This window comes from Arachis hypogaea, chromosome 16 (genome assembly GCF_003086295.3).
Source record: "Arachis hypogaea cultivar Tifrunner chromosome 16, arahy.Tifrunner.gnm2.J5K5, whole genome shotgun sequence".
NCBI lineage: Eukaryota > Viridiplantae > Streptophyta > Magnoliopsida > Fabales > Fabaceae > Arachis > Arachis hypogaea.
In genome coordinates this window covers 13988151-14011378 of record NC_092051.1, presented here as the reverse complement: position 1 = coordinate 14011378, position 23228 = coordinate 13988151, and the positions used below count along the sequence as shown (strand labels likewise).

At 32.4% G+C, this 23228-nt stretch overlaps 2 protein-coding genes across 3 annotated transcripts; both read right to left on the bottom strand.

Annotated features, from left to right (window-relative positions):
• Window positions 1-168: 168 nt before the first annotated feature.
• On the bottom strand, window positions 169-4405 carry LOC112758962 (probable sugar phosphate/phosphate translocator At3g17430). Its single transcript, XM_025807759.3, has 10 exons — window positions 4265-4405; window positions 3149-3254; window positions 2917-3024; window positions 2711-2742; window positions 2586-2636; window positions 2254-2315; window positions 1893-2154; window positions 1289-1554; window positions 1093-1187; window positions 169-680 (listed from the first exon to the last, which is right to left on the bottom strand). Exons 2-10 carry the CDS (start codon window positions 3245-3247, stop codon window positions 519-521), a joined length of 1137 nt encoding a protein of 378 aa, XP_025663544.1. The 5' UTR covers window positions 3248-3254; window positions 4265-4405; the 3' UTR covers window positions 169-518.
• Window positions 4406-18913: 14508 nt separating this feature from the next.
• LOC112757105 (pto-interacting protein 1) lies at window positions 18914-22449 on the bottom strand. 2 transcript variants are annotated; one of them, XM_025805708.3, is made up of 8 exons: window positions 22226-22449; window positions 21408-21503; window positions 20922-21172; window positions 20715-20841; window positions 20250-20523; window positions 19799-19931; window positions 19640-19726; window positions 18914-19214 (listed from the first exon to the last, which is right to left on the bottom strand). In XM_025805708.3, the coding sequence occupies exons 2-8, from the start codon at window positions 21490-21492 to the stop codon at window positions 19086-19088; spliced, it is 1086 nt and encodes a 361-aa protein (XP_025661493.1). In that variant the 5' UTR covers window positions 21493-21503; window positions 22226-22449; the 3' UTR covers window positions 18914-19085. The 2 variants fall into 2 exon arrangements, with proteins under 2 accessions (XP_025661493.1, XP_025661494.1); XM_025805709.3 differs by having other exon boundaries at window positions 21408-21500; window positions 22226-22442.
• Between the last annotated feature and the right edge of the window lie 779 nt (window positions 22450-23228).

Genomic DNA, 23228 nt, shown 5'->3' with positions numbered 1-23228 from the left:
GACAAATATAAGGAAAAAAAATATTGTGACCAACATTTTTCTTAGTATTATCAACCTACAATGTCATGCACTGAAATTTGAAAGTCTATAGAATTTTTTTTGTTAAAAAAAAGAGAAACTTTAAAATCAACAATAAGTTAGGGTAATTTCAATGACAAAGTAAACTGAAAAAAATAAAATAGATTAAAATATTGGCTATAACTGCTAACTCAATAATCATCAATTAGAGTCATGAGATCCATTGGGAATTGGGAACCAATAGTCAAATCAAGCCTATACAAGAATCAATCATTTGACTAATGAATACTTTGAACATAAAAAATATTCAACTCTGCTAAAAGAATATGTATAGTTCTTCCGCTTTGTTTTCTCTCTTCTCTGTTACCTTTCTCTTGGAAGGAGGCGTGTATGATCTTTTGCGTGTATGATTTGGTTTCTCTGCGCTCTTCCAAGATGAGATATCAATTTGCCTCTAAACCCTAAGATGACATGATCTTTGCCTCAAAGCTACATTGCTGCTAAGCTGGCTTTCTTCCAAGATGCGGATGAGATATCCGTTTAGACGACATTAAGGGTGCTTCTTCGTCAAAATCATTATCATAAACAGAATCATTCCATGAGGTCCTGTCATTGCTGTTCAAACCGTCATCTGCCTTTTTCTCGCTTAGGAGTAGGTCCTCCTGTATTTATTCAGAAAGGCAAAGAACAAACAGTTGAATAAACAAATATTCTTCGTTAAAGGATAAGATAGAACCTAGGTAGAGAAAATCATTTTAAGTAAAATTGTGAAAGTAAATTAAACACGTAAAACATGAAATCATAACAAGACTTAAATCGTAAATTTAATTGATTCATTCAAAGCCTTAATATCAAAAGATTTTATAAGTTACATCGAAATTTTAGTTATTATGGATAGAACTTGTTCAATTTCTCACTCCTAACTTCGTCAAAGCAAACACCTTAATATTCTGATAATTCACAGAATATAGAGAAATACCTAGTAGTTTTTTCAACCAAGACAACAAAGCCAGGGACAGTTAAATATCCCATATTTCATTGATCTAAAAAAAAAAAAAATACACAATGGCTGACCTTAGCTGAGTCATCTTGAATACTTTGGGGCGGAGGTTGAGATATGCGTACTTCATTGAGCTTCAGGTAGTTATAAAAAACAACACCACTTAGAGCTGCACATTCAAAAGGAATTCACTAATGAGACAAAATAGAAATCTGTTGATAACATGAAATTTAAATTACTATCATCTGTTTTCAACAAAGAAGCATTTACCTATAGCATAACCAATGATATTAAGCGGAGTAATCTTTGATTCAGGAAATAAGACAGTTGAAAGACTTATAAGTATCCAGTCTTTCAAAACCCCAGCCACTCGAATAGTTACTGCTCCGGTTCTACCAATCACCACAAATGTTGACAGATTCAATGCCAGAGCACAAAGAGCGTTTGTAAAAAAAATCCAGAAGTCAAACTGCAGATGTGGATCTTCCATCTCAGGCTTCTCAAGTATATACCATGGGATAAAAAGAAATCCAAAGCTGCATAGAATGTGATCATTACTCAGCAAGAAGTTATTTACAACTCGCATTCCCAGATCAATATAAGTGCATCATAAAGTAACATTCAACCAGGATCCAACACAGAATAAGCAGAGAAGTTATTTACAATTTCACAGGCGTTTCTGCAGAAGTTAATGACTGAGATTAACATAAAAGCAATAATATCTCCTTCAGTTGAAAAATTTAGTAACAGTTGCAATTATTACATATAAAAAACAACACAAGCATTCCACAGAGCAAAATGTTATATTTCTCTTTTTCCTCCCACATACAATTAGTGGTATATGGGCATTCCAATATACCAGAAAATAAACTACCTGCAGGGTGCTATGTAATACAAGCTTGTAATTGGGTTTAGTGTCAAGCCCTTCTTCTGGAGAAGAACTTGAGTTAAGACCAGCCTCAAAGCTTCAGCAATTATTCCTGTGACCTGGTAAAGTGTACCAAGCACATTAAAATGAATTTCCCCATAGGAGGAAATGACTACTCCAAAGCTGATCAGCACCATGTTCGTGAATACATCACACCTTAATTTCTCAGTCCCACAGCCAACAGCCGTGAGAAATGTTGCCACTGGCACTGTAAATTTAAAGTTTAGTAAAAAAGAAGAAAGAAAGAAAGAGGATCATCCATTGGGGGAAGGTATTTTCAAGGAGAGAAAAATAGAAATTAACTTACTCAGGGCCTTAAGCATCTGGATGAAGGCCACTGAAATGTATAAATATGCCGTGTTCCCAAACCTAAATAGACAATGAAGTAATCAAGCCAATATACAATAAACTAAGCAATGAAGTCTACAATGTGACAGCAAGCTTATCAAATAGATAGATTAAATGTTTAACGGTATTTTAACTTAAAAATTTGTTTAATTTTTGATGAATCAACTACAGTCAATAGAATGAAATACAGAATTGAATACGGGGGACCACTAAGGTGCAAACACACCCACATTACAACCTATAAGTGGCTTTTGGTCAAATTACATCTTCACTCCCAGACATATTGCTTACCACAGACTTGCTGCAAAGAAGGCGCTTATAGGGACCACACAAGTAGCATATCTGTAAAACAGACATTTTGTTGAAGCCAAAAATATTAATAGAAATGTGAAACATGATGTGTGTAGAAGTCTTACATATTAAATGTCATTTTAACCGGTGATACAACCTGCACCAGTGAAGTGGGAGGGAAAAAGCGAAGAAAAATATTTAGTTAATTCTGTTACATTCTCAATAATGCATGTTAAGAATTTAGCAGCAATGTGTGAACAAAATAACATAAACAGAAATAAAGAGAAAGGTAGTCATAACTATGACATTACAAGCTCCAACAAATTCATACCTTAAGAACACGAATAAGCAAAAAGGACACTGAACCAGAAAAGGCCATATGGATCATAGTGAGCGTTATTGGAAATGGAAAATTAAAGTGCAATGTGGAGAGGAGCCACTGCAAGAAACCAAAGATCATTGTAAAAGGAAATAGAGTTGAGCAGAATATATTACAGTAAGAAGATAAATAACCAAAAATGAATAAATGGAAGAATTTATCAGGCATATCAGCGATCCCTTGCCTTGTTGTACAGAATAACTCCCGATGAAAGAGATATGTAAAGTAGAAGGTAGACGTAGGTCAGCACATGCTGCCTAGTCATCATTGGCATGACTGCCATACCTACCCTGCAAAACCCAATGCAATCTATTATGTCAAGCATATTTAGACAAAACAAAGCTAGTCATTGATCCCTGCTTATTATCATTATGATAAAATGAACTTCATTAAGCAATCATTGTTCTTCAAGGACCCATGTAAATATAAATTGAATGAGGTACAACCCATTGGTCAGAGACAAACCCTTAACTAGACCTCGGGTTTCCAATAGATTAGTCCTTCTGCCAAGTTGAGGGATATCATGAGAAATCAAATAACTTGTATGAGGGAAAAATGGAGAAAGTAAAACTTACTAAACCCAGCTAAAGTAGTTTTCCCGTTTTCAAGACTCTATTGGAATCAAGCAATCATTAGTAATATCTTCTACACTTGAACTTATAACTATTTCCAAAAATAAATAACATTTTTATTTTAGTTTTTTTTGAATCCATAGCTAGCAGTCTAGCACATATTTCAATTGAAACTTTCCCTTTCATACTCCTTTCTACCGGATACGAGATATGAAAATAGACTCTGGAATGAATATTACTTACATGCACCTCAATATCACAATCCGCAGGATCACTAGGTTAATTGAAAAAGCAAGGAAAATCAATCAACTATAGTGCATTACTCAAATTTGGAAGAGTAGAATCCAGAGTGCACATTGATTATCTATATAAATTTGGAGCCATTGTTTGCTTTTACGAAATTCAGAGCAAGCAAAGCATCAAGTGGGAATTTTGTAGGATCAAAATGCCGTAGAACTAAAACTAGAACGAGAGCACTGTTGGATTCGTTATGTGTGTGAAGAGTCAAGTATATTCAGATTTCAGACGCACAGTTTTGATTCAATGTGAGAATGTGAGAATATCAAATTCACTGACACTGTGGGCATCAATGAGAAGAAATCGAACGAAAATCAAACAATGAATATTTATTAATAAAGGTAAATTAAAAAAATATAATAATCATAATAACAATAATAATAATAATAATAATAAATGAGAGAAAGAGAGAGGAGGGAGAGACGTTTTACCTGCTAAACTGATCTGGAAAACAGAATCGGGGGAATGAAGAGAAAGGGACACGAAAGATGGAATGTGTTTGAGAATGAGAGTGCAGAGTGCAAGCGCAAAATTACAAAACCGGGAAGAGCAGCCGAGAAATCCGATATTTTGTCCCTCACGTACAAAGAGGACAGATTTTTATTTTTGATTTTTGTTAAAAGTGCCTAAAAAATAAATTCTGTTTCAAAACCTGCATGTTAATAACTTAATATTCCCTCGATTTTGAAAACAAATAACCATATATTTTTTTTTAAAGATTAATTTTGATACTTGGATAGTATAAAAAATCTCTATCTCCAATTCTCCCTCTAACTATCAAAAGGGAGGTGTCGTGTCTTGGTGTCTATTTTTTTTTCTCTAAAATGAATAAATTCTTATTCATTATTATTCATTTACTCGTTTCTTTTATTTCTATTTTTAATATTACTAAAAAAATTTTAATTATTGCTATTTAATTTACTAATTTATGTAATAATTAAATTTATTATAATTCTATCAAATCTTTTTATATTAAATTATTTAATAATAAATACCATTTATCAATAATAAAGCATAAGTTATAAATATTACTATTTATAATTGTCAATTCAATTATTTACTACTTTCATTCTTGTTAATTATTATGCAAATTTTTTTCATAATAAATTTATTTATGCTAATTCTTGCTAATCTTTTATATTATTATTATTATAGAATATTACCATGACTTTATAAATTTTGTTGTCTAATATTTTTTCGTAAATAAACACATGATGTTATAAATAACATAAATAACTTGCTATATTAATAAATAATTTGCTATATTGTTAACTTGCTATATCAATAAATAAATATACGATATTATAAATAACTTGCTATATTAGTAAATTAATACATGATACTATTGATAACTTGCGATACATAATATTACCAATTTACCATGATATTATAAATAACTTGCTATATTAGTAAATAAATACATGATATTATAATTATTTGAACGCACACTCCTAATTATTTGGACAAATCGTAGTATTAAACCAGATGGGAGAAGAAATTACATGAATCAACTAAACCCAAAAACGAGACATGAATCAATCAAAAGCAGGTCTCTATGTAATTCGAATCAAATTAACTCAAACTGTAAACAGGAGTAATTCAAATCAAGGCTGTTTGAATTATGAGGGAGGGTAATTCGAACTATGCATGCATGAATTCGTAGGTAATTTGAATAGATCTAATTCGAATTATGTGCTGAGCAATTCATTAGGCAGTTCGAATCTAGCTGATTCGAATTATGAAGCTCTAGACGTGTATAAGTATGGTGTGAACGTTAATTTCTCTCATTAGAGTGACAAAATGGCTAGTGAGAAGAGTTTTGTAGTGTTGGTGCATTGTAGAGGGTCCATTAAGAGAAAAACACGCTCTGGTGTGAAGTTCACTAATAAAGATCCTCTGAGTATTTTTATGAGACTTACGACGAGGTTCGATGACTTCTTGAATTCTATAATACAGAAACTTGGGCTGCAAGGCGTGAAACGGGTTTAGAAGTTATTCTATCGCATTCCGATCTCAGTTCTGCTAGATGACGTGAAGTACGATTCTTTCATCATAGGGAATGACGAGGATTTGCAGGTCCTGTTCCATTGTCATTGGCAGTTTTCCAAGGTCAGGACACCTGAGCTGTTGGCAAAGTTGGTTGATGTGGTATCTAGCTCGAGAGGTTCGAACCGGAATACCCAAACTCTAGGCACGGTAGCTGGTTCTAACTCGAGACCTGTTGGTGCATCTTCGTCTGTGCCTGTGAATGCACCTCGGGACAAGCCTGTCGCCTCCCCGTCGTTCGCCGTTGATCTCAACTGCAATGGTGGCGGAAAGGTTAGTATCGTGGATAGGGTGCCGATTTCTTTACAGTGTGAGGCACCGGCTGGTATGGGTGATGCATTGCTGGATAATGATGACGACGATGATGTGGAGACGGACCTCATTGCTGATGAAAGTGGCGATGACATTACAGCGAGTAATCCAACTGGGGCTGGCGGTGGTTCTAGCTCTGGGACTCAGCAGTACCCTCTGCACTTTTCATCTTTGGACTTGGATGCCATGAGACAGGAGGGGGTTCCTGGGGAACCCACTGGATTTGGTGCTAGAGATACCCAAGGTACTGGAGGTCTTACAGAGTTTCAGATTGGTCAGCAGTTTCCGGATAAGGAGGAGGCTGTGTTAAGCGTGAAGACGTATAGCATCCGACGCGGGGTACAGTACAAAGTGGTGGAGTCTGATTATCACAGGTACGTTGGGAAGTGTACCGAATTTGGGAACGGGTGCACATGGTTGATTAGGCTAAGTCTCCGGCAGTGCAAGGGTATTTGGGAGGTAAAACAGTACAACGGACCTCATACTTGTCTCGCGACGTCGATCTCGAGCGATCACAGGAGTCTTGATTATCATGTGATCTCGGCCTTCATCATGCCAATGGTATAGGCAAATAGCTGAGTCCCTAACAGCATCATTATATAGGCCCGGACATACCTCCTAACAGTAGGCTCATCGGCTCCCTCAGAAAGCTCTCCAAATGTCTCCTAGAACCAGCTGCAGTTCACTGCAAACTTCTGAATTTGATTTGCAGGAGGTACCACACCAAGTAACTCCTGGAACGACACCCAAGCTGGCCGACCACCCTCGATATACGTTTGAAAACCTGTCAGGCAACCACTAACATAATGCCCATCGATCGGCAGTCCTAACTGGTACGCCACGTCCTGCAATGGAATGTAACAGCCCAGACCACCCGCTAGTACGATATTGTCCGCTTTGGCACACAAGGCCTCACGATTTTTCCTTTGATGATAGGGATGATAGCCGAAGCCCCTCACACTCACTCGTCAAAACGCGTCATGCTAGGGAGAGGTATCCACACCCTTATAAGGCATGCTTCATTCCCCTCCCTAACTGATGTGGGACCTTACAATCCACCCCCCTAAGGGAGCCCAGCGTCCTCGCTGGCACATCGATTCGGGCTCCGGCTCTGATACCATCTGTAACAGCCCAGACCACCCGCTAGCACGATATTGTCCGCTTTGGTATACAAGACCTCACGGTTTTGCCTTTGACGATAGGGATGATAGCCGAAACCCCCCACACTCACTCGTCAAAACGCGTCATGCTAGGGAGAGGTATCCACACCCTTGTAAGGCATGCTTCGTTCCCCTCCCCAACTGAAGTTTATTTATTTATAAAAAAAATTACATTACTTTAAGTGTAAAATTATAAAAAAAAATAAATTTATTTAGAATGAAAGTAATGTGACTAAGTGTAATTTACTTAGATATGATTAAAAAATAATTGAATACTATGTACAGTAAAAAATTGATATTATTGAAAGATAAAATTAAAATTTAGGGTAAAGTACTAAATTGGTCCCCTACGTTTGGGCATAATTCTGTTTTGGTCCTTAAGGTTTAAAGTGTCCTATTTGAATCCAAAAAAATTTCATTTAGCTTCAATTTAGTCCCACCGGAGGTCAAAGATAAATAATTAACGAAATGTCCTACATGACAGCAATATAAGAATAAGGTCGATAATATAGAGAATAAGTACAAGCTCCAGAGGCACAAAATTAACCGTGGATGCATCGATACATTTATTTATCATTTTTCTTATAATTAAAATGAAATATTTTCTATAAAACTAAAAAAATATTAAATACATATATTGATGCATCTACGGTTGATTTTGTGCCTCTGGAGCTTGTAGTTATTCTTCAAATTATCGACCTTGTTCTTATACTGCTGTCATGTAGGACATTTCGTTAATTATTTATCTTTGGCCTCACGGTGGGACTAAATTGAAACTAAATAAAACTTTTTTGGATTCAAATAGGACACTTTAAACCTTAAGGACCAAAACAGGATTATGCCCAAACGTAGGGGACTAATTTAGTACTTTACCCTAAAATTTATTTCTATGTATCGTTTTTGTCCCCAACGTTTTTGTCCTATTTAAGTCCCGAACATTTCAAAATCGTCTCAATTTTGTCCCGCCGTCAATTCTGTTAACGGATCCCTAACGGCAGGACAACATTGAGTCAATTTTGAAACGTTAGGGACTTAAATAGGACGATTTAAACGTTAGGGACAACTTTGAGACTTACCCTAAACGTTGTGGACAAAAATGATTAGTATTTATTATTAATATTATTATTCATACAATTTAAAAATTTAGAATATTTACCCATTTTGATCGCTAAAAAATTTCGGACCAGACATTTTAGTCCCCAACTAAAATTAATTACTCGATTGGTCCCTAACAATTAACTTTATCAGTCACTTAGGTCATTTGCTCCATCAACTCTAATGGAGGACAAAATAGTCCCTGGCAACTCTAACAAGAGACAAAATGATCCCTGACATCCTCTATTCGGAAACGACACCAATCTCCTCCAATTTCCATCATATCTCGCATAACCCTAACATTCATATGATCTGCTTCTTTATCTTCACAGTCTTCTTCTCTATCTTTTCCTTCCTCCTCTTCAATTCCAAGATCAAGTCATGGTGTAACTATCACGCCTATCGCACCTACCTTAACATGTCATGAACCACACACTTTCTAAATCTCTGTGACAGGTACATCCACCTCTTCCGTACTTCACCCACCAGAAGCATCCACCTTTACATCCTCAATAATAGCATCACCTCCAATCCCAACAATGTCCACCACATCCTCAAAACCAAGTTCCACAACTACTCCAAGGGCACGTCTTTCTCCACTCGCCGACAAGTAATATAGATTGTTGGATATTAGGACATCATGAGAAGATTCTCCTTCGACATCATATGCAAATTTTCATTTGGAATGGACCCCGAGTGCTTCATTCCTTTTTCTCTAGAAGTCCAAGTTGACAGACAGCTTTGACCTCGCATCCAAGCTATCGGTATAGCAAGCAATATTGTCGTCGCCGCTTATATGGAAACTGAAGCGATTACTGAACATTGGTTCAAAGAAGAAGTTGAAGGAAGCGATCAGAGTGGTGGACAATGTGACCATGGAGATGATAGGGCAGAGGAGGAGGGAGATGGCAACGACGACGACGGGTCTTAACAAATCGGACTTGCTGTCCAGATTCATGGGATCCATCAAAGGCGACAAGTACTTGAGAGACATAGTCATTAATTTCCTGAGTGTGAATTGGTTGAAAACAAATTGAGAATTTTTCTTCTTGTGAACATTGAAGTTACAGAATGTGCATTGTGTAGTTTCAAGTTGCAGTGTTAAACTGTTAGGATTATACGAGATATGATAGAAATTGGGGAAGAACATTGTCATTTCTGAATAGAGAGGGTCAGTGACTATTTTGTCTCTTGTTAAAGTTGTCAGAGACTATTTTAATTTCTATTAGAGTTGACAGAAAGATCTAAGTAACTGACGGAGTTAATTGTTAGAGATCAATCGAATTAATTTTAGTTAGAGACTAAAATGTCAATCCAAAATTCTTTGAGAACCATAATGAATAAATACTCAAAAATTTATTTTAAGTTGGATGTCTAAATTTATTATCCAGGACATGAGTATATTTATAATAATAATTATATACTTTTTGTTTAATTTTTTAAAAAGATGTGTGCTACACATACAAGTCATTTGGTTTACAAGTCATCATACAAGTTGGGATAAACTTAACAAAAAACACGCTGACCCATATGACCCATATACGATTTTCATGGCGTGCTCATCCTTCTCCTTCTCCTCTTCCTTCTCCTTCTCCTTCTCCTTCTCCTTCTCCTTCTCCTTCTTCTCCTCTTCCTTTTTCTTCTCCTTCTTCTTCTCCTACTCTTCTTCTTCTTCTTCCATGAAAACGAATTTCTTGTCAAATTTGATCTCCTTTGTGCGTTCTCTCTTTGTCTTTTCATTCGTTGTTTTATCTGTGTTTATCACTGGTATTCTTGCTTCGCTTTTTTTTTTTCGATTTTCATGGTTTTTGAAATCAAGCTTTGAAATCGTTTTGAAGATAATGGAACTTCAAAAATACACCCAAACGATTATAGAAATACACCCGAACAATTACATAAATACACCCAAAGAATTACAGAAATACACCCAAACGGTTACAGGAATTCACCCAAACGATTATAAAAATACACCCAAAGGATTACAGAAATACACCCAACAGATTACGAAAATACACCCAAAGGATTTAAGAAATACACCCAAAAATTGTTGAAGTACACCTTATGCAGAACTCTTTCTCTTTCTCCTCCTCATCTTCTGCTGCTTCTTCTTCTTCAAAAACGATTTCAGAGTTTGATGTCAAAAAACAATGGACATCAAGAATAACGAAAAAAAAAACAGAGAAAAAAGCACGTAAATGAAGAAGGAGAAAGAGAAGGTAAGAAGAAGAAGAGGAAGAAGAACGTGCAGAAAAGAAGAAGAAGAAGAGGAAGAAGAAGAAGAGGCACGGAAAAAGAAAAAGAAGGAGAAGAAAAAGAGGAAGCATGGAAAAAGAAAAAAAAATAAAAAATAAATGACTTGTATGACTTGTATGTGAAAAGACTTGTATGTAGAAAATTTCTCTCTTAAAAAACAAACCTTCCCGTATTAGTATTATTATGCACGGATATCCCTATATTCTTTTGTTTAATTTCCTATATTTTTTTAACTTTCTTTTTTTATTTTCTAACTATTAGTATATTATTAGTATATATAATGAGCAATGAATTCTCTTTTATTTTTATCGTAATTCTTCGTTTATATAATTCAGACATAATTTTTATTTTATTATTTTTTTCATACATAATAGCTACTACTTATAATTTTATCAATAATATCATCTATAATAAAATGAACAATAAAAAAATATAAAAAATAAAGATAAGAGTTATAAAATTATAAAAAGTGTACTATATCAAAGTTTGACAAAAAAAAAATATTTATATAAAAATAATTTTAATAAATGATAAAATTAATTTATTTTTTTCTAAAATTTTTTAAGCGATACTAAATTCACTTTATAAATATTAATAATATTTATATTTTTATTTGATAAGTACATTCTTACACAAATCAAAAGAAGTGAAATTTAATAGCTTTACAAATATTAATAGTTTGTATTTTGTTTTGCATTGCGATAAAATTCATTTTTCAGTTAAAAATTATTTGACAAAGATATTTGAGAATGAATTAATAAAAAAAATATTTATGTCTTTTTAAATTTTATAATTGAAAAATTAAATAAAATATATCTTCTAATTGAATGTACCATATAAAATATCTTTTTAATAAAAATGAGTCACGTATAATAAAAATGGCGATGATCGTACAATTATTGTCAATCATTTTAATTTTCTTATTCATATTAATATATTAAAATAAATAAATAAATAATCTCATTTATTTGGTATGTAATAAATTTATATTGACTTATATACGATAAAGCTGTAATTTTTTATGTTACCCATATATTTGTCCCTAATTTGGCTCTAATGGTTCATTTTTTTTGATAAAGTATTATTAGATTTTTACAAAAAAAAAAAAAAAAACTATAACGGGTCAAAAAATAAGACGAAGTAACTAGTATATTATGATTAATTTTTATGATTTCACAGTATGTAAAATTTTAATATTAAAATATGAGATAGCAATAATTTTTTTATGGTGTAATTTATAACTTCTTTAAAGATCCATGTAATGCACTATTAGAACTGTTGTAGGATGACAGAAAATTCTTGGATATAATATCTGAAGCAGGAACATGAAGTTTAACAACTTATATAAGGAGATTTTTTATTACTTTATTAAAATCAAACATGAATGGCCAAAATTTATTTAAAAAAGGCATATAACTAAATATGAACAATAATGCATTTTTTTGGCAGTAAAAGAATCGTGTAGTTGTGTTGTTTCAATTTTTCATTAATGATCACTTTAATTTATTTTCTTTTTCTTTTATAATATTTTGGTAATATAAGAAAACAAAACACCTTTTATACTAAATAAATAAGACATGTATTATTTTGGATATTTGATTTTATTGCTTTGTATTTGTACTAGCTGTGTGTTCTTTTTTTTTTTTTTTACAATTGAATGATTTAATATCTATATTAATCACAAGCACTAATTTTTAAAGTTTATATTTACTAATGAAGTGTTTTTTAAAACAAATAGTAAGAAGGATTTTATTTTTTATTCAATCTCAAAAGGGGTAAAAGTTGCTAATGAACCCCTATAATTTTCTTTTTGTTTTGTTTGTTGCTTTCTTTGGGCTTTAAGCCCTGACTATTTATAAAAAAAAATCAATTAATAAATTTATTATTTTTAATTTAAGAAATATAGATTTGATAATGCTAAAAGACCAAATAAAAAAATATTATACTTGCAAAAAATAAAGAGTTGTTCCAGTTAAATAGTATGTCATTACAAAATTATTGTGTTATGTCATACTCTCAAAAAAATTTAGTGTCCAGCATGAAAGATAGAAGGTGATTGTTTCTATACCCCAAAATTTGTAATAGAATTCATATCTTGTCTATGTGGATCAATATAGACAAGATATTTGTAATACAATATAGACATGTGACATTATTAATCTCAATCAATTAATAATTAAATAATTTTAAAAAATTAAAATTTAATGTATTTTAAAAATATATTAAATATTATTTGTGTATAAATACGAATACGTATATACCTTAATTCATATATGATTAACTATGGTTAAGTATTTTTGTTTATTAAAATTAATACAAAATTTAAAAAAAAATTCTTCTCTTTACTTAGTTTTCTCTTCTCAAAACACGAGTAAAGATCTATTCTTCTAATTCAGAGCACTTCACCCTCAACCATCAGATCTAAACCTCTCCCACCATCGTCGTTCACCACTAGTCCACTACCATTCACCACCGCTCACCAACACCGTCATATCCCGTGATTACAGCGCCCCTTGTTTCCGCCTCCAATAGCAGTGTTGTCGTCGTCTCTCACGTCCTGAACTTCCGTGATCCCTGTGTCCGCCTTATCCGATCCACCAGTGTAGCCGCATTTCCATCACCGTCTTTCATCACCATCTCTCACTGATCTGACACGCGGCGTGCCATGTGTCATTGATCTGACACGTCAACCAATCATCTTGTGACACGTGGCATTAACCCACCACGTCATCATGCCACGTGGCACTTAACGTGACCAAGTTGTGTATCTTTCGAGGATGATTTCGATTAATTTTGTCTTGCGATGACCAAAATAGAAATTGAGGTATCTTTTAAGGATGATTTTGACTATTAACTCTTTAAATATTGCTTCAAGCGAAATTATTGCTCTTTTATTGCCTAATGGAAAAACTACATATTTGAAGTTTAAAATTTTTTTGAACATAGATGAAGATTCTTTATGCAGTATTCCTCTCGCAAGTTAATAACCAAAGTCAAATTAATAATGTGGAATAAAACTCTAATGATAAATAAGTATTGTTACAAAATTTTAGACAAATACCTTAGAAACATCTTGAGATATTCAAATTCCTATAATGTTCATTTGTCACTCAAAGTAAAGTTGTTATCTTAAAAAAGGACTTAAAGAGAGGATATAGTCCAGCCTTCTATTAATTTATATTGATGGCATTACTATAAGAACTCAGATTTGCAGGTGACTATTGTAACTTGTTGTTTAGCATATGATACAGCACATGATAAATCCATCATTTAAATACCATCTAACATTTTGATAAATAACTCTAAAACAGTTTTTTTGGTGAATACTCTAAAACAGTTTTGGATGACCTCATTGATTTTGTATATTTAGATACATAATTTAATTTATCTGTTGAAAATTATTTTAAAGATAGAATAATTTTCATGCCAAGTTTGGAATATGTTACTGGTGTCAACAATAAGATGATTACAAGATTATCTGAAAAAAAAAAGAGTTTACTTAAGTTCTGACTTGGTGTGTGCTGAAAAAAATTGTCAAATTCAAGCTAGATACTTTTTCACCAGATATTTTAAATAGAATAAATTATTCAAATCAATCACCACATAAATTAATTTTAAAGAAGGGTGTTTCTATCATGTTGCAAAATGTAGATCAAACTATAGTTTGTACAATAAAACAAGATTGCAAGTTAAAAAAATGAAAAATTATGTAATAATAGAATATGAGACTTTAATGGGTAATAAAGTTGGAAGTATTATTTTTATCCTAATACTAAATCTAATTCCAAATAACGAAATATTACCAATCAAATTTTAAATAAGTAATTTCTAATTATTATATCATTTGTGATGATAATAAATAAGTCTTATCATCAAATTCTATAGTTGGAACATATTTTTCAAGATCAATTTTTATCCATAATCAATTATATATTGCCTTATCAAGAGTAAAAAGTAAAGATAATTTGTGAATATTATTACAAAATTATGAATACTTAAAAGATGACTAAAGATAAATATGGTATATAAAAATTTTTTCTCTCTTAGCCAAATTTTTTAAATTTTAAAAACGTTTACAATTCTTACTTACTAATTATTAATGTATCTTATTCTATATTTACAGTTTGAAAATATTAAATTTGTCTTAAAACTTTGTATTATTTTATTCTCTTAATAAATTATTCTTAATTTATGTTAGTAATAGAATTTTATATACTAAGATATTATTGTTTCATGCGCAAATTTTAAAGACATCAAAAGCTCCTACTGAGTTATTTTTAGTAATTTTAAATTATTTATTATTTATTTGAGAAAAAATATACATCATAGATTTTCAATAATTTAATGTTATTTTATATTTTTTACAGTAGTATTTGATGATAATAAAAAAATATTATTTCAAGAACATATTACAGCATGTTATTTACAGTTGTTTGTTTTTAAACTGACTTTAATCTATTTTTAAAAAAATAAAATAATATATAAATATTTGATTGTCGATTTAAATTTTACTCAATAATTTAATTTGACATCGGCTATATATGTCTCACTTACTAAACAAAATAAATTAATAATAAAATTAATACCCATATTTAAATTAGTACCTTTTAACATTAGATTAAAAATAAAAAAAACAATGCACATCAAAATGATACGGATTATTACACTTATTTTAAGTTAATATTTAAAATAATCTCTAAAATTTGATTTTTTATTTAATTTAATCTTTTAATTTTAATTGACTAAAATTATACTTTAAAATTTTAAAGTGCGACTCAAATTGATCTCTCCTCTCATTTCCATCACATAGAAATAAGTTGCAAGATTAAACATCATCATTTTACTGTTTGTGCCTAAACGATGTGATTTTACTCCTTTTTATCCCCTCGCCCTTCTTTCCTCTTCTTCTTCTTTCTCCTCAATGTTTGGCACCATCCTCAATCGTACCTTTCCAACTCCACCATCTTCATCAGCACCACCACTTTTCTTCTCCTCATCTGTCCCTTTTTCTTCTTTCTCCTCTTCAATTTGATTAGTAAATTTCCCTTTCTTTTTTCTTCCTTTCCTTCTTCTCACAGAATCAATGCAATAACAAATGGGACAACTTGATTCTGTGACCTCAAGCATTCAACTCACTTCTCTCTTAACTCGCTGCTACTTCTACTTGTTGGGGTGGTAAAGCATGCAGGTGAGATTGATGATAATAACGACGAGTCTTCATTCATCATCGATTTGCTTGACTGTGATGAGGATAAAGGTTATTTGGATGGTCCAGTTTTTTTGGTTGTATTCTCTAGCTAAAGAGATAGAGGAAAAAAGAGATAAAGGAGGAGATGGTGGGATGTCATAGGAGTGGTGGATGAGGGGGAGAAGGATGGTGGTGGCAGTGATGAGGATGGTAGAGTTAAGAAGGTATGATTGAAGGTGATGGCAATAGGGTGGTGGGAGGCTCAAACTTTGAGGAGGAAAAAGAAGAGGGAGGAGTAAACGGTCTCATTTAGGCGCAAATAGCAAAACAACATCGTTTAATCGTGTCACGTCATCTTTTCGGTGACCAAATGTATGGAAGAGCCAACCTAAGTCATGTCTTAAAATTTTAGGGTACAATTTAAATTAATTAAAAATTTAATAGTTAAATTAAGTCTGAAATCAAATTTCAAAAATTATTTTAAATATTAACTTCATTTGTTTTATATTATTATCTAATGATATTTCTAAATAAAATCTTTTATAATTATGCTAGTATCTGTGTATGAAAATAATTTTTTTAGTACACTAAAATAATCAAAACATTTATTCTAACGTGAATGAAGTAATATAGCTCCAACGATACGTGTCTACTATTTTTTTGTAAGAGTAAAGTATCGTTTTTGTCCCCAATGTTTGGGATAAGTTCTATTTGTGTTCCTAACATTTAAATCGTCCTATTTGTATTCCTAACGTTTATAAAAGTGATTCAATGTTATCCTACCATCAATTATACTAACAAATCATATTATATTTTTTAATTATTCTCACTTGGATGCATTCATTTCAATTAGGTCTCACTTGAATGTGTTCGATTTTAATATTATACCCACTATTTGTGTTTAGATTTAATTATGTCACTAGAAAAGTTAATTATGTAAATGTTGTAGAAATTAGTTTCAACTTTTGATGAGCTATTTTTTTGGAGTGGATCATCAATTTTATCCCAGACATTTGTATTCTAACTTCAAGAAGAGATTTTTAAAACTCAAACTAAAGAGTTCATGATGTGTAATTAACGACAGGATAACATTGAATCATTTTTACAAACGTTAGAGATACAAATAGGACGATTTAAACGTTAGGGACACAAATAGGATTTACCCCAAACGTTGGGAACAAAAACGATACTTTACTCTTTTTTTTAATTTCGTTTTGCTAACTATTTTTATTGTGGTTAATTTCTGCAATTGTCTCTCACACACAGGCGACATTTATTTATAGAGATAGGACATTAAAACAGGAACACACAAACACAAAATTGTGATTGATAGATGAGACATGGATAGAGATATTATGTCTCGTGACACTGAATTATTGTATTTTGTATCGATCCTGACAAAAAAGACACAGAAACACTCAAAAGGGACACAATTTATTTTTTATTTTTTTTATTATTCTTGTTAATTTTTCATAATTATGTTTGTTTATTATTATATTTTTCTTCTTAAATTTTTTGAATGAAAAAAATGAAAATAAATTGAATTTTCATAATTTATTCTAATTTATTATCAAACAGAATATAAAACACAATTTTGTGTAATTTTGTCTTATTCTCAATGTTTTGTCTAGTCCTGTTCTTAAAAAAAAAAAAGGAAGAAATTATAGACGAACATGAATCAACTACAGAAATAAAACTCTTCTAGCCTTCCTTTTTTTTTACTACCAAAATTCAAATCGGACCCTATTGAAGAACATCAGATTATTTTAACCAAAGAAGGTTAAAAGCGCCTTTCGCTCTTTCAGATGTATAATAGTATCATACATTCATACTACATAGGAGTAATTTTTTATTGGTCGTTTATATCTGCGCAGCTTATTGACATTGTAATTTTGTCACTTGCTTTTCGGATATACAAATCAATTTAGGCTAGTATAGTGATTAGCTCACTAATTCGTTTAAATAAATGTTGGAGATTTAAATTTTGTCTTGTGTATATAACAACTTATTAGCCAATAACAAATTCTTAAGTACAGTTTTGATCCACAATGGATTAGTCTTTATCTTGCTAGATTGAAGAATACCATGGAAAAAAAAACATATCAGATATATAAAGTTTACAAACACAAAATTCTATCTTTCCAAATTGCAACGTTGGCTCGTTCTTCACTCCAACGAAAGCAGTCAAGTCCAAATATAGACAGGATTGTAGGAGGCAATTCTTCCCTTCATAATTATTCTCGTTGCCAACAAGTAAAGGAGCAATTGATTAAAATTAGCCTATGCCTCACAAGGACAACGAGTTTGAATTTGCTGACCAACGTGAGAATTGACGACTTCATTATTAGTGGAATATGTAGTTCCTTCTACAAATCCTTGAGATTCGGGGATTTCCATCTAAACTTTTGCTTAGTTTTAAAAAATCAAAATAAAAAATACAAAAAAATAAGTCATTGTTCTTAATATAAAAATGGCAATGCCATGGGAATGGAAATTGAAATAATCGCTGTTGAAAGCACCGTCAAGTTCAGAGGAAAACAAGTGAATAACACAACACGACGAACTGAGGCGATAGTTCTTATGAGAGCACACTTAAATGTGGAGATCGGAGGACCTAGATGCCTATACCCGGGTTCATGTAAAATTCTTTGCATCACGGATCTCAAAAATATCCACCCAGTTTTTTCTGCTCGAGGGAGAAGCTCACAATATCATTCAAGCACAACAATGGAACTCACAAAAGGCTGGCTGGCTCTTGATGAAGAGCGAAATTCACATACAGATGCTTTAACAAAAAGTTGAAGAATTAATTTACAAGAATAGGATTTGCCCATTCTCACTCTCTTTTCCGAAGAATAAATACGGCAATGACATGCTATGCCTATTTACTCTGCGCACTCTCATTTCTGTTTTGCAGTTCCCCAAGAGTTTCAGGTAAGAAGGCAATAACCCGCAAAAGGGGACACTTAAAAAAGGTATGTAAACAAGCAACAAAAAAATTAATAAATAAATAAAAGAAGCAAGTATACCTCAAAAAACCCTCATGGATTATGAACAAAATGAATGCAGTGTAAACAATGGGAACCATGTTTGTTGTTTGAGAAATTTACCACCAGCTTCTGAACCAGTCTTTTTCTTATATTTTGCAAGCAAATGTGCACATACTCACAGATAGAGGTACAAAGAGATATAGACAGTTTAGTTTGGTGTTTCACCAGCAGGGCCAGGTCGTGCATTCAACAAAGGTTGCAGAGCTTTGACTACAATGCTCATGTTTGGTCTGAAATCAGCTTCGTATTGCACACACAGTGCAGCAACAGCAGCCAACTGTAATAAAACCAAGCATCATGGTGTTATACATTAACGTTGGTATACTCATGTAAACGGACAATGACCAATGGCAGTGTCATGAGGTTCCTACAAAGGTTTCCTCATTCTCCATACACGTAATTGCTATTAGCTTCTGAAACGAGAACACTATAGAGATGAAGCCATTGCATTCCTATTGATGCAATAAAGTTTAAGATTCAACTAGTAGCTTCATGCATACAAACTTCTAACTACAGAGGAGAAAAGAAATCCACAGGTATGTTTTGTAAGCTACTTTTGATTAGTTTTCTAATATGTAGGTATATATTTCAAATGAGTGTGTATTGCAATAACATGGTACCAGAAACAGTACACGACACCTCAGCAAGGAATATTGCATAATATGAAAAACAAGGAAACCTATAGTAAAACACATTGAGCACCTTAGCAACAGCTTTGGGGGGGTATTCTCCTCCTAGTCTTGCATCTACACACTGCCTGACTTTATCCTCACTGAGTTTTGGAGTAGCCTGAAATACATCAATTACTGGGATCAGCTAGCTGGCCTATACATTCTAAGTTTTGGGCAAGGGGAGACTTACCCAAGTAACTAGGCTCTGCTGCCCACGTGGTAATGTATGATCAACAGGTTTTCTTCCTGTCAAAAGCTCCAGAAGGACAACACCAAAACTGTATACATCACTCTTAGCATTCAATTGCCCAGTCATTGCATATCTGCAATTGTAATTTATAAGTGGACTGATCATTGTATAAAGCAGGCAAAGTAAATTTATTCCAGGACACAATACACAAAACGAACATTTCATTTCTCTACACTGATTATTAGATTCTTAGCTGAACTTGAACCACACAAGAAGTCATAGGAATTGGTACTCTTTTCTAACTATGGCAGAAGGGAAATTTTCTATTATTTTTCGGATAATTATTCAGCAATTACGCTCAAAATCAGCAACCCAGAATATTGCTTGGGCTAACATAAAGCATGAGACTCAATCCATATCTAGTGAAACTGAATTGATATGCAGATCTTACTCTGGTGCATGATAACCGAAGGTTCCAAGGACACGGGTGGAATGAAGACGTGCTGCCATGTCAGGGGCCTGATTTGACAAATCAAAATCTGCAATTTTTGCGACATCATCATCAAATATTAGAACATTGCTTGACTTGATATCCCGGTGGATAATGTGGGGATCAGCCTTCTCATGCAAGTACTCAAGCCCTTTTGCAGCCCCTACAGCAATTTTAACTCTCTGTGCCCAGGTCAAAACAGGACCAGGTTTTGCTCCTTTAACACCTTTTCTGCCTGCATGTAAATGACAATGATTAACACAACAATATATTACAAAAGGAGAGTAAAACCAATCATCTCGCAAGTAGTCATTGCCTGTCATGGCAATGAAAAGAAAACTAACGTTAAAATCCATAATATAGTCATTTCATTCATGCATGTTTACCATTTTCTAATTCAGCCAATAGAAAAGGAAAACCATATACCGTGTAGAATATCATGCAGAGACCCATTAGATGCATACTCATAAGCAAGAACACGGGAGTTTCCATCAACACAATAACCAAGCAATTGAACAAAATTGTCATGCTTCAACCGTGAAACCATCGAAACCTGAAAGCATAAAACCCGAACAATTTATGAGATTTGAACAACTTCAATATGCTCATAGTAAGCCTAGGTTGCGCACATACCTGGGCTAAAAATTCATCATCAGGCTGTTTACTGGCATCTAACTTCTTTATTGCGGCAGTCTGCCCACTTTTAAGAACACCATGATATACTCTTCCATAGGAACCCTCTCCAATCAGAGCATTTTCCCCAAAGTTATCTGTAATTTCTTTTAGTTCATCCACTGGTATAGCAGGAACTTCAATGGGCTGAACTTTAACAGTTTGAGCACCCTGCTTTGCAGTTTCTGAAGCATGATGATTTCCATCATTTCCTGCACAACACAGTTTATACATTAATTGCATCAAATGCACTTGCATGTACTTTAAAATCAAACAAATTAACGCAAAAATTTATCATAATATGGAACTTAATTGACTTAACCCCATATTACATGTTTGATCTGATTGAAACATAGCAATGTCACTCAACGATGCATGATTAATTGAGAGTATTTTTGTGAGCTGGGACCACCGTGTAATTATTCCCAGTGAAATCCTCTAGCTTACCTGCTGAATTTTTCACAGCAAACGGCGCTCCACTATCAGTAGTATTGTGCAAGTCATCGCCTTCACAACAGCTGAAACAACTCATGATTCCTCCTGCTGACAACAATCCATATATCCATCAGTTGTACTGGTAAATAGTTCATTTTAATCTTGAATATATAGTAGAGATAACATATAAAAAGCAATAAAATAAATAAATAAATCAATTCAGAGGTTCATCGCTAGAGGGAGATAGATCATGGCAACAGCTGCAACTTCCAACAAGTCAAAGCAACAAAGAATGAAATGAATTTGTATGTCTCGTATGTCCTAATTCCATTGAATAAATGTTAGACTTCGCAATAGCTTGATTTTTGAACCATTAATGGAAAACCTACTCCATTAATCTAATATGATAAAAGACCAAGATGCTATCAGATTATGCAATAACCGTACTCTTATAAATGCTAGGAACCATAAAATTAAATATTAGTTCTAGCAAAACTATTTGCATCTTATCCGTGATCCGTAATTAACAGAGTAATTCAAGTGATTCATGAAAATTTGACACCATAATTCACTGTTGCGGACAAAAAAAAAACCTCAGTTAAGGAATCAATCGGAACCAAATTAGTTTCCGCCAATGAGAGCAAAAACAGTTCCAGATCGATCTAAAACGAAACCAATTATCACAGGTCGGAATCAATTCCAGTGACAAAAATGCTCATCCATATATATATATCATGACAAAAGCGAAGAGATTACCACACAAAAAAGATAAATAAATAAAGAAGACAGGCAAAGTGACATTGAAGAGTGCGTGATAGATCGGTGAGAACCTGGAATCGAAATAGGGAAGCTGTGCAGCTGAGAAGGAAGAGGATGCAGTTGAAGATCTCGCCGGATATGCGCAGGATAAGGAAGATGGTGCGTAGGATAAAGCGGTGCAGGTGCCTTGACTTGCTTTGAACTGGAATGCTTATTGATTTTGGAATTTTGGTAGTAATTGGTAATGCGCTGTTATTCATGCGGATTCAATTTAGTTCAACTACTAATCTTGATTATGTGCAAGTAAATTAGTAATAAACTGATAAGGTAATAAAAATGCTATGTCTACGCTTAAAAATGGTTATTTAATATACTATATGTAAATATAAATATTATTTATTTTTAATATATGTTTTAAATTTTTAATACATTTTTTTTAGGGAAAATTATTTTAAAGGACCGTTAGGAATATTTAATCATTAAAAAAGATTAAATTTTTTTATAATATTTAAGAAAGCGAACTAAATCTTTTTAGAAAGAGATAAATATATTTTTAATTATTTTTTATTTATTTTTTATAATCTTTATGTTGATAAATTTTATTTCTCTTAAAATTTTAGTGATTTTTATTAATTATTTATTTATTTATATTCATTTTTTATTTTTATGATCTTTACTTAATGAGAAAAAAAAAGACAAAAGATCATAAAAGTAATTGAGTAATTTTTTATAAATTAATTAATTAATTAATTCCAAATAAATATTCATACATATCTATATAGCGTTGAGAATCAAACAACATATATTAAAAATTATAAAAAATAAATAAACAAATAGTTAAGGATATATTTATTTCCTTATAAAAAGTTTTGGTTTTTCTATCTATATAGCGTTGAGAATCAAACAACATATATTAAAGATTATAAAAAATAAATAAACAAATAGTTAAGAATATATTTATCTCCTTATAAAAAGATTTGATTTTTCTTCTTAAATGTTATAAAAAAATTTAGTCCTTCTTAATAATTTTGATATTAAAAGTTCTTTTTAATAATTAAATCTTCCTAACGGTCC